This window comes from Sander vitreus, chromosome 17 (assembly GCF_031162955.1).
Source record: "Sander vitreus isolate 19-12246 chromosome 17, sanVit1, whole genome shotgun sequence".
Lineage (NCBI taxonomy): Eukaryota > Metazoa > Chordata > Actinopteri > Perciformes > Percidae > Sander > Sander vitreus.
In genome coordinates this window covers 19,057,571-19,072,318 of record NC_135871.1, presented here as the reverse complement: position 1 = coordinate 19,072,318, position 14,748 = coordinate 19,057,571, and the positions used below count along the sequence as shown (strand labels likewise).

Below are 14,748 nucleotides of genomic sequence, written 5' to 3'. Positions count from 1 at the left end.
TTATTATCACCATATCTGTGTCTAAAACTTTGGAAAAGCTAGAGTAGATAATAAATCAATAACACTCAAAAAGCTCAAAGACAAAACCTGCTAAAGAAGTCCAATTACAATCAATAGATCTCAGAAAAGTCTTTGAGTCTCATTTCACATTCATTTGTCTTTGTGTTGACAAAAACGGCTCTGCACCTAAGACTTACAATGGCAGGGAAAACCCTGCAAAGGTTGTGTTACTGCTGGGAATCTAAACCCTACCTCTGTCACCTTTCGCTCCAAAGCCTGGAGGTCCTGCCTCACCTCTGGGGCCAGGCGGGCCCTCGCGACCCCTGATGCCTGGTCCCCCATCCAGTCCATGATCACCTGATATTTTACATATAGATACAATGTCTCACTGTTAATAGGCTAAGCAGTGTACTTGCATCAAGTAGTTTGAACTGAAGTGTTCTCTGTACCTTGGCTTCCTTTCTGTCCTTTTGGACCCTCAGGTCCTACATGTCCCGGAGCACCTGAGGTCAAAGGTCACAGTCAGTAAAATGACACTTCGATGCCACAAAACAGTCCTGAGAAAATGTCAAATATTCGTAATGACTCAATTAAAATATTAGCCATCATTTCTCACCTTGAAGTCCAGGGAAACCAGAATCTCCTGTGATAAGTAAAACATACATGTATGATTATGATGAAAGTGCAAAGTAGCTGACAAACATACAGAAATGTATTACAAGTGAAAAATAAAAAGATTTCTAGCAGTAAGTGAATTTCTTCTCAACCTTTAGATCCAGGGTCCCCTGAAAAGAATTAAAAAATACATATAAATGAGTATACATTAAACACAATTCGTGTTGATTAACTTAAAAAAGGGAAAATGTTTAGATTTTATGAAAGGAATAATATTTGAAATTCACAATAATATTTGAATTTCACCTTTAGGTCCAGGCAGCCCTCTCTCTCCCTGCACTGACGATGCTAGAAAAGCTGAGACAGAAAACAAAAGTTCAATGAACATGCAGTGTGTGTGTGTGTGTGTGTGTGTGTGTGTGTGTGTGTGTGTGTGTGTGTGTGTGTGTGTGTGTGTGTGTGTGTGTGTGTGTGTGTGTGTGTGTGTGTGTGTGTGTGTGTGTGTGTGCGTGCGTGCGTGCGTCAGTATATATGTGTGCATTAGCCTACCTCTGTATGACTGTGATTGCATTTCAGTTCTTAACATCTGCTGGATGGTTATCTGAAGTGCGGCAGCGTCTATGTATCCTCCGCTCAAACCAGTTCCGAGGCCAGTGCCACCACTGAAGCTGGTACCACCAGTACCGCTGGCACTGCCACTAAAACCGGCACCTCCAGCACCTCCAGCAACTTCCCCGGTGGCCCCACTGGTGCCAGCAGAACCACCTCCAATGACGACATCAATGCCATTTCCACCAGTGGAGCCGCCAGCACCAGCTGCAATCCCCATTCGTGTTTTGGAGCCAGAGCCTCCACCTCCAGGGCCCAGGAGTAGCGTGTTGTCAGTGTGGGAGGTCCCTCCAACTCCAGCCGCCCCTCCGGCCGCCCCTCCGGCCGCCCCTCCGGCCGCCCCTCCGGCCGTCCCTCCGGCCGTCCCTCCGGCCGTCCCTCCGGCCGCCCCAAAGATGTTGATGTCATTGTTAGAACCTGACAGCCGGCTGGTACGGGCAGAAGCGGCCTCCAGCGTAGCCACTTGACTCTTCAGCTTTCTCACGTCCTCAGCTGAGGAAGGGACATCAGAGTTTTGTTAGATGAACATACAATTCAGAACCTGAATGCACCATTCTGACTGACTTTTCAATCAACTGAATTTGTAAAAAAATACAATTGAAATAATCAATATAACAAATCGATCTTTAGAATGGGGCGGGGTTGTATTTGGGTGGGCAACCCAAGTACATTTTATATACAGTGTATACATAACATTATACTATATAATTAATCAAAATAACAACAATCCCCTAAAAACCAACATTGTCTGACTCCAAAACATTTGATTACAAAATATTATACATAGTAACCCTAACCCTTAGATACAGATGTGATCACAGAGCAAAGCCAAATCCTCATTATTTTCATTTTAATGTTAACTTCAGTGTGTAAATGAATAGACAATAATTAGCTTGTAGTTCACTACCACCCTTATAAAGCCTCCCTCAGTCATCTGGGGTCATCTGAACCTTTGATCCCCCTGATGGCGGGCCTGCCACCACATACTGCCAAAATCTCATTAGCTAAAAATACAAAGGAGGGATTTTGAAAGTCTGACAGTGTGGAGTCCCCCTGAAATTTGAGACACTGCCCAACAGGAAGTATGTTGACATGGAGTCAGTTAGCTGTGGGGTACAACTTGAGCCCCAGTTTTTAGCCTATATTTGTTAACATTTTGGCAAACTGGCACCATTACCCATATGCCGAATTAGCTATTATCATTTCCTGTTTGCAATGTACCCATGAATGTATAGCCAACTATCACTGGATTACTTTGATACTAACCCTCTGAGGACGAAAGACGCAACTTCCATATGATGTTTGACAAAAACTCCTACTCAAAAAGCGATATAACAAAATTGCATTTCAGTCATTTATTTACAATTTTAATCATATATGTATAACCTAAGGCCTTGGTAAACTCAGTTCAAGCACCCAAACAATTCGAACAACACATCATAAGTTAAGGTTTGTTATCAAAAGAGAGTTGAAGACTTTCAAAAAGCCAACATCAGTGTTTCAGCACACACACACACACACACACACACACACACACACACACACACATTGCTCTAGAAAAAATGTGGGCATCACTATACGGAAAGCTGATTTTGTTCTGAACATTTTTATATGAAACACATAGGGATCAGTTATATGGAGATGCCTTAAAAATGTAAATTTAAGAAGATACAGTATGTAAGAAAGTTTAAAAACATGATCATTATCAGGCAAGTTCTGGAGTTACAAGAATTTTCTTATTTTTTTGATTTCTAAACTGAATTTTTGGAAGTTGGAAGTTCACAAACTTTTTACTACCATTTCATATTTAACTTATTATGTTATATTGTTGTATGTCACTGAAAAGTAATTACCAAAAACCTTAAAATATAAAGTTTTTGGTTATACCTTTAACCTACCACAGAGCGAGTTGAACTGGCAGTTGAACATTGTGTACTTTCTGACAATGATAAAAAACTGATCCTGAAGACAGTACATATACTGTATGTACTCTACAGGATCTACACTGTCAAATACTTAGTCAGTAACTGCTCAACAGGTTTTGGCGTGCATATGCTACATGCAAGTTGCTAACATTTGCAACTTCCAGGTTCTCTTTTTATCACATTTCTATCAGGAAAAATCCAAATCAACAACTCTGCTGCTGCAGGAAAACAAAACTGCAACCTCTGATGTCATCAAGCAACAATTTCTGGAGCTGCTCCACTGACAATGAATGCCAGACCGACCTTATGGCAGTGGGACAGTACCCACAGATCAAATTTCCAGGGAGGGGATTACATTTAGTGTCTCACAGCTCTTAGCAGCACTGTGAAATAATGCTCACCAGCCTGTAAAAGCCGAAACACACATTTTATTGGTTCAAAAGCAGTCACTCCCATGGTGCTTCATTGCAGAGCAGCACCAGAAAGTTTCCCATGACTCCCAAGGTTTTATCTTTGGGGAGATTTTTTATTGTTCCTTGTTAAATCTCATTATGTTGTATAAGTCAGCCTTACCGAGTGCAATGAGCCCAAACAGGAGTCCCAGCAGGAGCAGGGAGAGGAGGAGAAGTCCCAGCAGCCATTTCCACCAGGAGCAACACGAGTCGGAGCAGCAGCACAGTCCTCCACCTCCAAAGATGCCACTGTCCCTGTGAATCTCTGGAGACAGAGAGTAAAGAGTCAAATCCTCACTTTCAAACATTAAAATAATCATCATTAATGTAAATATCAAAATACATGCGATCACAATTACCTGCATAGGTGGCTTTGTCCTTCATTACCACTCCAGATGATCCATCTGATGAAGACATTAATAAAGCTCACATATTTTGTTTCTATAATCAAAGTATTTTGTTGTATGTTTTTAATGACCACTCACAGTAAGAGTTGCCTGTCTCTGTCTTCAGTTGCGCCTTCTCACTGTAGCTTGAAATAAGCTTCTCTTTCTTTATTGAATCTCCTGACAGCGACCCTGTAAAATTAGAAATACTTTTTTTTAAACCCTACTTTTTTGTATTTAACAAGCAGAACCAGAAAAACACAGCTCTTTAAAAGCTAGATGGGAATAAAAGGAAAATAACTAAGTACGTAATTAAGCAAATATCTTGAATTTAAAGAGAGAAGGAAGAAGAAAGATATAAGAAAATATTTGAAAATATCTCATGTTCTGTAGGTAGAGGTAAACAAATAAATACTGATAAAGGTGATAGTACAGTTCAACAGTACAGTAAAACAGTATAGTTGTATACTGTATAAGTATGCTTTACAAACTGTTGAGGTCATGGGAAAATTGGGTGCAGAAAAAGTTGAGAAACCCTTTTAGGGTGAGAGAAAATTCAATGTTTCTTCAGAAGGAGGCAGTAAGTAGCTGATTCACCTCCTCCCATCTGCATGCTGCTGCTGCTGGTGAACTGCTTCCCGCTGTCTTTAGCCAAAATCAGCATTTCTGCTTCCCTCTTGGCTGGAGCATTCTCCTTTTCAGAGATCAGGTACTTATAGTCTTTCTTAAGTGAATCTTCAGTTTGGGATCTAGTGGCTGACAACAACAAAAAACATAGTCAGAAATCGTTAAAGCTATAGTGCGTAGTTTCTGTCGCCCCCATGACGAATTCTAAGTAATGACAACAAAACTGTCGACGCGTCCACATGATACAAGCCTTCCGTGATCTTGCACGCGCCCCCACCCCTCCTCCACGCAGTTGCTAGTAGCCAAGAAGGACACGGAGGATTAAAAAAACATGATGGACTCTTCAGAAGAGGTAATTATCTTCACTTGAGCTTCTGCTTGGGACAGTCACCAGACGCCACAATCTTCTGAACATAGTCATACTGAGAAATACACAGAGAGTTTTGTGGAGCTGATAGTCTTAGTTAGCTTTGTAGCAACTCATTTGGCAATGGCTTGAATGTAACGGACTTTCATTAATATCAAAAAATGATGCACTAAAGCTTTAAAATTTGAGAACTGTGATCACTTTTTTTTTATCAGAATATAGGCTATAAATCACTTGTGGATTTACTTGTAGAGACTCCAGTGCTGCTGCTGACGAAACCGCCACCATTTGACAAATTCTTCTGAACACCATAACCTGTAAATGCAAACACACAGTGAGAACGTAAGAAAGGTGCTATTTTGTGTTATTATTGAGTGCAAAATATTTCCTAGTGTCAAGATATTGTGGAAACTGTTGGTGAAGATGCTGCCGTACCTCCTAGGTGAGCATTTACGTTGCCTCCACTGGTGGTGAGCACACTGGGAGAGGTGGGAGCCAGATTATTCTGAAAGCCGTAAACTGTAAATAGACATGCAGGGTTTGATTTGATAAACAAAATGAAATCATAAAATGCTCATTTGGCAAAATTAACACACACACACACACACACACACACACAAAAACACACACGCACCACACAATCTCACACACACACACACACACACACACACACACACACAGACACGTGACATACTAGTCAAAATATTCACGAAACAAGAAAAAAAGAAAAGTAAAAAAACATACATACAAAGACATACAAAAAATTTAAATGAATTAAAATTAAACAAACTATAAAAAGTAATAGTAACACAAGGACGTGTGCTTGTTTGCTCATTTGCATATTTGTTTATGTCTAACTGTGTCTATAATATAGCTAGTAGAGACAAAACCATCAGCAAAACAATTCCTGACTACATTACAAATAAGACCACATTTCACCTGCAAGTACCAGGTAATGTTCAAGGCACGTTTAGTCTCACCTGACAGGGATGAGGGTGAGGTGAGGCTGAGCGGTGACGATCCTCCCGCCATGTTGTTGGTGCCGGCCTGGTATGCGTATCCGCTGGTGTTGCCAGCGATAACCGTGGTGGAGGGGGAGGGCAGCGTGGAGGTGGACCAAGAGAAAGTAGGAAGTGTAGCGTCCAGCGTGTCATACTGGCCTGATCTCACACTGGTATCATACTGGCCTGATCTCACACTGGTATCATACTGGGCTGATCTCACACCGGTATCATACTGTGCTGAGCTCACACCAGTATCATACTGTGCTGATTTTACGCTGGTATTATACTGGGCTGATCTCACACCAGTATCATATTGGCCTGATTTCAGAGTGATATCATATTGGCCTGATTTGACACCAGTATCAAACTGGGCTGATTTGACACCAGTATCATACTGGCCTGATTTCAGAGTGATATCATACTGGCCCGATTTGACACCAGTATCAAACTGCCCAGATGTCAGACCGGTATCATACAGGCCTGATGTATCAACGGTGTGGAACCCGCCTGATCTCACACCAGAGCCAAATGAAGTTGTACCTGCAGTATAGAAAAGACAAAAATGTAAGTGTCTATTCCTTTCATGCATAACAACGCATTGACATGTATTCCTTGTGTGTTGTTGTCCATAACAAGAAAGGAGATACTGTATGTCATTTTAAACGTCTGGGTTTGAAACACATTTATCTTTCAGGAAACCTGTCACCTAAATGTAATGCTAATACACAAGAGGCCATTTTTAACCACATGTCTTTAGGAAGGAGACAAGGAGTCTGTGCATGCAAAGTATGTGCATGTGTGCGACTCTGGTGGGGGTATATACCCGACTGAGAGGTCACAGAGGTGATGGTCTGGGTTTTAACGCTGGCCTTTTTAGGAACTGGCAGGGTGATGGAGGCGTTGGAGGAGCGAGTGGGGCTGACGCTGCAGGAGCGTCCCTTCAGCAGCTTCTTCACGTCATCCAGCTCCGTCCCTGAAAAACCACAGTCGCACAAACAATGCTTACCAAATACAATACTGCAATATCTATGAGCAATTCATTTTGGTGCACGATTTAGTGCAGTTTAGTCTGAAAGTCAGTATTGGAGTGTACACTAACTTAAGTACTGTACTTCACAAAAAAAAAAGCTACTTCTAATTTCCACGCTACTTCTAGGCCTACTCTAACACATTTTTTAGATCCGTAAGTACATAAGCAGTGAAATTAAGAAAAAAAAGTATTCAGGACCTACAGGCTGGAAAGCAAACTGTGTAACACATAGAACGTTTGTAAAACTTTCATTTTATGCTCTTGTAATTAAGTATTTTCACCAGAGGTGGAGGAAGTATTGAGAATTTTTACTTAACTAAAACTGGCAAACGTTAAAAGTGAAAGTCACTCATGTAGAAGTACAAAAGTATGAGCAGAAAAATGTGCTTCAATCATAAAAGTAACAAGTAGAATCATAACAGCTGTGTTATATTTGATTAATGGATTATTATTACCTTTAATATTGTAGCTGGTGGAGGTGGGAATAATTTTGAACTAATTAATATACTGCTGGGTAGGTCGATCAATGCATCATACTCTATGACCTAATCATGTGTTTTGTGTGTAAAATCTTTAAAGTAACTATTATAAATATAGTGGAGTAAAAAGTACATTTTCCCCTGAAATGTAGTGAACTTGAAGTGTAAAGTAGCATAAAATGGAAAGTACACGTTCCTTAAAATTGTACTCAACAGCATACTGTACGTATGCTGTTGGATTGCTATTTCTACTAAAGTAAAATTACTAAATATGTTTTCCACCACTGCTGAAAGAGGCTGAGGTGGGGTGAAAGTGGCAGAGAATGACTAACTGTTAAAAAATGCGGATTAAATAACAGCAGTTACGCACTCTAGTCAGCAGAGGGAGCGACCAGCGTCTGTAAAACTCTGACTCTCCACTGTTTTGTTTCAATTGGGTGGTGCTGCAAACAGTGACTCATGTGTGCCATTGTTGCCACCACAAATCTGCCCCTTCACTTCTTCCCCACATGAGCACAATGCAAACAAAACCATGATCCCCTTCGTTTGATTCTCACGCTTTTCTTTGTGCTGATATACTGCACACCTTCTGTCTGGGGGAACTGCACATGTGTTACTAGTTGAGATTTCATGAGGGTTACCATTCATGTCAGAGGTGGAAGAGAAGGAATTTGCTGAGCCAAAGCATTTGACAGAAACATAATTCAAAAAACATACTGCTCTAAAGTGACCCTGCAGTGAAATCTCTCTCTGTCCATGGGTTAATAAACACACTCAAATAAAAGATGCTTTGTTGCTTTATGAGGAATTGCATAACGTTCAGCAAATGGATCAATGTGTCTCAAATGGTCTTACATCTGCCGGCAGTGGGAGAGGCACTTTGTAATCTGGCTCGGATCTCACTCTCTGGAAAAATAATTAAAAATCACACACACACACACACACACACACACACACAATGGACAAAGGAATCATGATTCAATAAAAAAGTAAGCCAGGACAATTCAGAGTCAGATAGTGCAGATATAATGAAGGGAAGAGGGGAAAAACTATTATTGAATACCTCTGCTTTCGCTCCTCCCCCTTGTGGTGTTGGAGCCTGGAAAGAAAACAGACAGAAAAAAGCATAAACACACACACACAGACATATGAGGATAAAGCTGGAAAAATATTGCAATCAGAAAGTATATAATCCCATATAGCTGTCACTCTCACTTACAATAGATTCCATAATCTTTTCGTGTAAACTCTGGAGAGGAATTACCACTCGAACTTCCTAGAAAAGAAAACACAAAGGCAGTAGAGATATTAACAGCACCCTCATGCACAACAGTTTCCTTCAATTTTCAAGCTTCTGTTTCAGGCGCCCCTGATGCCAACTTGTTTGATTAACAGGATCTCACCATCATAACCTCCTGAGCGGCTGGATATGGTCTTCCTCTCCCGGAAAGCTGGCGACAGGCCTCCTGATGAGCCAGCAGTCTGCGCTCTCCTGGCACCACCCGACGAGCTGGACCTGACCTTTGACACCGAGCTCACGAGATAACTGCTGCCGCCTCTGCCGCCGCTTCCTCCTCCTCCTCCTCCCCCTCCTCCGCTTCCGTACCCCTCTCCGTCTATGTACAGCCCCCCTCCATCATCTCTTCCCGAGGAGTCTCCTCCTAGGTAAACTCCTGAGGAGGAGCTGAAGCTGCTGGTGTTCACACCTACAGAGGCTGAAGGGATGATGCAAGCAAGTTATTTGGGATTTCCTGCAACCGGATCATCTCCACACACACATTTATCCCCATTTCATGCTACTTTATACTTCTACTCCAATACATTTCAGAGGGAAATACCGTAGCTTTTAATGCACTACATTTATTTGACAGCTGTATTTACTTGTCCATGATGTTTCATACAAAAAAAAACATATGATGACAGTATGATGCATTGTGCACTAAATTAACCAACAGTAGACAAAGCACTTTATTTCACAGGTCCCGTTATTTGCTAATAGTTTTCCCATGAATTTCCTGAAAAGATCTACGAAATGTATTTGTGTTTAATCAGTTCCGTCAGGTTTATGAATAGTCATTGATTTGCAGAGAAAAATCCATAAAGGAACAGTATTAATGACTGTAATCACAGATCCATTGAAAACCCAAGTAATTGTTTATATACTATTGGAAACTCAACTCTCCATATGTGTTGAACTTTATCCTAACATTTTTGCATGTTCTGCTGACCTGCTGTGCACTGACTATAGGTTATTGGATGTGTACCAATTCAAAATTGTGTCCATTTTCCTTTTAATTAGTACCAAATTACACAGCTCTTTGCAGGAAACCTCAGAAGAATTTACAGTTTTAGTTTCTTTCTAGGAAGCTATGGGAAGTGGAGGACGTATTCGGTTCCTTGTACTTAAGTACAAGTACTAATACCACACTGTAAAAATACTCCATCAAGTAAAAGTCCTCCATTGAAAATGCTACTTAAGTAAAAGTATCAGAACAATGTACTTAAAGTATTAAAGGTAAAGTATGCAATGCAGAAAAATGGCCCATGTGACTGGTTCTGTTATAAATTATATCATAAGATTATTATTACTCATGCGTTAATGTGAAAGCCGCATTTTAATGTTGAAGTTGGTTGATGTAGAGCTACTTTTTAACTAATTTATATATGGTTGCACCTAATGATTTCATTTCATTCATTCATTTTTCCCACTTTTTACTACTGGACAAATAGGCCTAATAAGAAGAAGAATAAGAATAAGAATTACAAGGAAGAAATCAACAAATTCTCACATTTGACAAGCTGGGACCATTACATATTTTCCATTTTTACTCAACTGATCATCAATTCAGTCTCTCGGTTACTTTTCTGTTAGTGGAGTAATTGATTAATAAACTAACTGTGTCAGCTCTAATTGAGTACAGGTATACTGTTGGGCAGTTTCCTCTACAACAAATCATTATATTTTATAAGTTATGCATACATTTTGTGTACAGAAATCCTAATTTATAAAGTAACCAGTATACCAGTCAAATAAAAAGTGTCTGGAAGCTCTGAAAAACAGCAAGTGATGTGAAACCAAATCAAAATTAGAACTTCTCTTTCTTTCTACTGGGGGTTAAAAATATAACATTCAGCATCTCAAAACTTAACCCACAACTTCCCAATGTTGGACCATGAGTGGAAATTTGCTCTCACATGAAGAGAAATAAGTTCCACTGCTGTTCTGGGTTAAGACATTCTTCTCCAAGCCCAGCCCTCCAGCACTGCTGGACATATTCCTGTGATTTGATCCACTGGTTCCCTCTAGCAACAAGAAGACACAAAGCAAAACAAGGAGAAGCTGTTACTCATCGGCTACTTCCTTTAGAACTGCTTGGCTATAATTATTGTATTATGTGTTTGGTTTATAATTAAAGCAAGCATGACAGGAAGAAAGAGGCACTCACTTGGTGGTAGAGAAGTCAGTCTGGTCGTGGAGGTTACAGTTTCTGTCACAACTGAGCACATAAAAAAAAGAAAGAAAAGGATTGCTGTATTATCCTGAGGGTTATCTACAGGTGTGGACTGGAGTGTTGAATGACTGGCATTGTGATGATTTTCATGCCTCCAGAGTCCAAATAAATGTGACTTAGATTAATAGAGTGTTGGCTGATTTACCACCAGTGTGGCGCTGTAGTAACACTTTCAGTAACACTTTCTAATACAGCATTTACATGCAAAAACAAATGGCTTAATCCATGGATAACTATATATATATATATATAAATAAATCATTTAATAAGGGGTTATATAGCAGTTATAAGCCATTAATAACAATAACGTTTAGATTGCCAGGTCGGTGTTTATCCTCCTCCAGCAGGACAGTTTATTTATCTAAAAAGTCATCAACCACAATCAATTTAATCAAAAAAGTTAGTACCTACTTAATGGATTACTATTATGATCATTATAAGAATGCTTATTTAACTTGCAGCCTCTCATTAATGTCTTACTAACGTGATCAGTGCAGACTTGATGGCTTATTAGAAAGTAAGACATTTAGTAATCACTTGACTATTAATGACTCACCAGCCAAAGAGATTTTCCTCAACCTGAATGTTGTTCTTATTAATGGCTTATAACTGATTTATAAAGCGTTAGTAGGCTACCATAAATGATTTACTAACCATTTAAAAGCCATTAGTAGCAACCCTTTATAAAAGGTGCATAATTAGAACATGGTACTAGCATCTCTGAATGTTGATAGTAATCATGTGTATCTGTTAGTTTTAGGTCAAGTTCAGGTTTGTTTGGATAATGTCATAAATTATTGTCAAATTTTAAAATAACTAAAAAAAAAAACATTATATCTGACATGTTAGTCTTTTCTGGGGGTGTCAATGCTTCGATTTTTACAGACACACTTTTCCCTGAGCTTTCAGCCTGATCTAAAGGCCTTCATCTGTGGATAGCCTTTGCTGCAGTTGTCATGGAGATGGGGAATTACAGCCAAACCATATCTACGAATGCTCCGGAAGATTCCAGTAAGTGGTTCTTTGTGGTCAGATTTTTTTTTTTGTTAAACTTCTATTTTTAAGGTCAATAATGAATCTTCAACCTCAACTTGGCCATGCGTGCTGTGAATTTATTCATGTTTATGTGTCTGTCCCTTTAGCCTCTTGATACATAGAGGCCGGTAAACTATTTGCTAAATATAAAGAAAATGTGGGAAATTCATTAAATAAAGTTTGTGTAAATCTTGTCAATCATGGGTTATAATGAAGTCAGCGCAGATAATTAATACTAATAACACCCTCCGTTCACTAGGAGGCGTCTTGTTTTCCAGCTGCAGCCTGTTGAGTTTTAACGGTTACAGATCATGTAAATTCCATTTCAATTTCATGCTGCCTCCTTGCTCCTGTCCTCCTCCTCCTCCTCCTCCTCCTCCTCCTCCCTTTTAGGGACTACTGTTTGTTTCAGAGTCAACGTTTATTAAAACTAAAGGTTATCATACTTTTGCTGCTGTTGCGCCTCAACTTTGAAACAACTTCCAACAAAGTCCCTGAGAAGCCAAGTCAGTGCATAAAAATCATCTTAAAACTCACTTGTTTTTTTGTTTTGTTTTTGTTTTTTACAATTGTATCCAAATCACATTACCTTATCTCTTCTTTTTTTCTCTCTGTCCTTTCTGTATAGCACTTTGTAACAACTCGTTTGAAAAGTGATACATGTATAAACTTAACTAACTTTCTTTGAGAGGTAACATAAAAAAACAAGAGAACAAACGTTAGCACAACAGGATGGCTAATTATATGTTTTTCTCAGTTAGCGTCAAACATAAAATCAGGCGTTCCTTGGCCTCTCCATCCTTCTCCGTGTTAAAAGTCATTAGGCCACGATGAGCTGTCCTTTTACATTCAGTTATGACTACTGGGGGAAAACCTGGGGGATGACTTACACCCTGAGAGCGAGAAACAGAAATGGAACCCGACACCAGTGAAGGCATGCCATGATGTTAGTGATAGTAAGCCCTCGAAAAAGAGAGACAAAAGCCGTCAACCAAGAAAATAAGTGCATACATGTTTTGGGGTCTTTAAATACAGAGTTTACACCACGCCAATCTGTCATTAAGCTTTCAATTGAGAAATCATATTTTTATCTCTCTTGCCACAATGAGTCTGTGTTGTTTTTGAAAAAGACATGTTTCCAGTTTATTTGCGTGGCCGGAGTTATTTGCGTGGCCGGAGACGTTTGCGTGGCCGGAGACATTTGCGTGGCCGGAGACATTTGCGTGGCCGGTATCTCTAAAACTCTGCAAATAAAACCCAAACTATCTGCATACATCTACAACAATTGTGAAAAAGTGATGGTTTTTTCTTTTTTGATTTTGGGTGAACCAACCCTTTAACTCGTGTTCTTTTTGGTGAGACTTGTTTTCAAAACATCATAAATAAATACAGAAATCTCACCCTTTTCTCCTGACAAGCCTCCTGAGAAGTCCATCTGTCTCGTTAACTCGTCCATCTCATTTTATCTGCTGAGATGATGATAACATGTTGACCACGGTCATGCAACTGTGCCAATGGTGTTAAAAGTCTGTTTATTCCTTGGTACTGTGGTTTTAATGGCATCTTAGCAAACATTTGGCTGATCGTATCTGATGTTTACTGCATCATTTTGAAATTTCACAAGAAAACTGTCTCATGATCATATTTTCAAAACCACAATGTAATATTTTAGTTGTTACAGTTTTCCCTTGAACATCCTGCTTTTACTGATCTTGATAAAGACAATTACATTCTGCAGTAAGCCCAAGATAGATCAGGTAGAAGACATCACCTCTACTGTATTTAAAAACTAGCAACTTTCTACACGTGTTCAAATGTCATGTGAATAGTGGATACCACAATAAAGGCCCATCATCTATAGATTTCAATAGACTTTGTATTACCTTTGTGTCTTTGAAGACGAACAAAAAAAGGAACAAAAGAGGCCAGTGGATCACAGCAGAACTCTGAAAGACCATGCTCTCACCACACCCTGTCAGCCAGGACATTTAACAGCATGTGCTTTATTTACTGAACATTTTAATATCAGATTTAAATTAAAAAAGCATAAATACTCCAAAAAGTGGCATTTTCCCCACTCTCTTCTCACAACCTTGGTTACTGAAACCACAGTTTGTAGCCTATAAAGTGCAATAACCATTCAAGTTTTAAATTTTCTTCCAGCTCTGAGAAAAGTAAAATATTAATGAAAGTCAATTAAACCAACATTTCTCAATACATCTACTACTTCTTTTCATTAAAGCTTGTAAAAACTATTGTAGCCTGCAACTGATCCGAAAAGGCTGGTGTCACATAAAGCTGGTGCTACAGCTAGGTCAGGTCCTGTAATATATTTAGAAGGATGCAAATAGCACAGCAAAAATACATGTAAAACTATCCAGAGATCACACACTAACAGACCAAATCTATAGATACCACCGGAAGAAATCTGATCCCAAAACCCCCAGCTGGGCTTTACAGACAAGCTAAGAAGTAATTGTAGTTTTTTTTTATGGGAATATAGAGGATTCCATCCTACGTATCCTATAACTACAACTATAAAGCCAAAAAAAAATAGCTCGACAGCCCATCACCAAACTCCCAGAGTGCAGTTAGTTAGTGCAGAGATGCAACAGCCAGGTGGGAATAAACCCCCGCACCATCCAGCATAAACAACTTTTTTTTATATAAAAAAAAAGTCTCCAGGTTATTCCAGTGTACTTTAAAA

The 14,748-nt window shown here is 39.5% G+C and overlaps 1 protein-coding gene across 4 annotated transcripts in view; it reads right to left on the bottom strand.

The window, feature by feature from the left end:
* Nucleotides 1-14,748, bottom strand: part of col17a1b (collagen, type XVII, alpha 1b) — a 35,836-nt gene that overhangs the window by 20,718 nt on the left and 370 nt on the right. The window contains exons 2-22 of one of the 4 annotated variants that reach the window (XM_078272715.1): nt 13,443-13,510; nt 10,941-10,991; nt 10,690-10,797; nt 8,898-9,209; nt 8,714-8,770; nt 8,558-8,593; nt 8,350-8,400; nt 6,809-6,958; nt 5,962-6,525; nt 5,417-5,500; nt 5,228-5,296; nt 4,585-4,743; nt 4,087-4,179; nt 3,961-4,005; nt 3,723-3,866; nt 1,165-1,716; nt 922-972; nt 768-785; nt 617-643; nt 450-503; nt 253-357 (exon numbers count right to left, since the gene is read on the bottom strand). In XM_078272715.1, the coding sequence (XP_078128841.1) occupies nt 253-357; nt 450-503; nt 617-643; nt 768-785; nt 922-972; nt 1,165-1,716; nt 3,723-3,866; nt 3,961-4,005; nt 4,087-4,179; nt 4,585-4,743; nt 5,228-5,296; nt 5,417-5,500; nt 5,962-6,525; nt 6,809-6,958; nt 8,350-8,400; nt 8,558-8,593; nt 8,714-8,770; nt 8,898-9,209; nt 10,690-10,797; nt 10,941-10,991; nt 13,443-13,497 (2,785 nt within the window). In that variant the 5' untranslated portion in view covers nt 13,498-13,510. The remainder of the gene's footprint in view (nt 1-252; nt 358-449; nt 504-616; nt 644-767; nt 786-921; nt 973-1,164; nt 1,717-3,722; nt 3,867-3,960; nt 4,006-4,086; nt 4,180-4,584; nt 4,744-5,227; nt 5,297-5,416; nt 5,501-5,961; nt 6,526-6,808; nt 6,959-8,349; nt 8,401-8,557; nt 8,594-8,713; nt 8,771-8,897; nt 9,210-10,689; nt 10,798-10,940; nt 10,992-13,442; nt 13,511-14,748) is intronic. The other 3 variants (XM_078272717.1, XM_078272716.1, XM_078272718.1) reach the window with 3 other exon arrangements.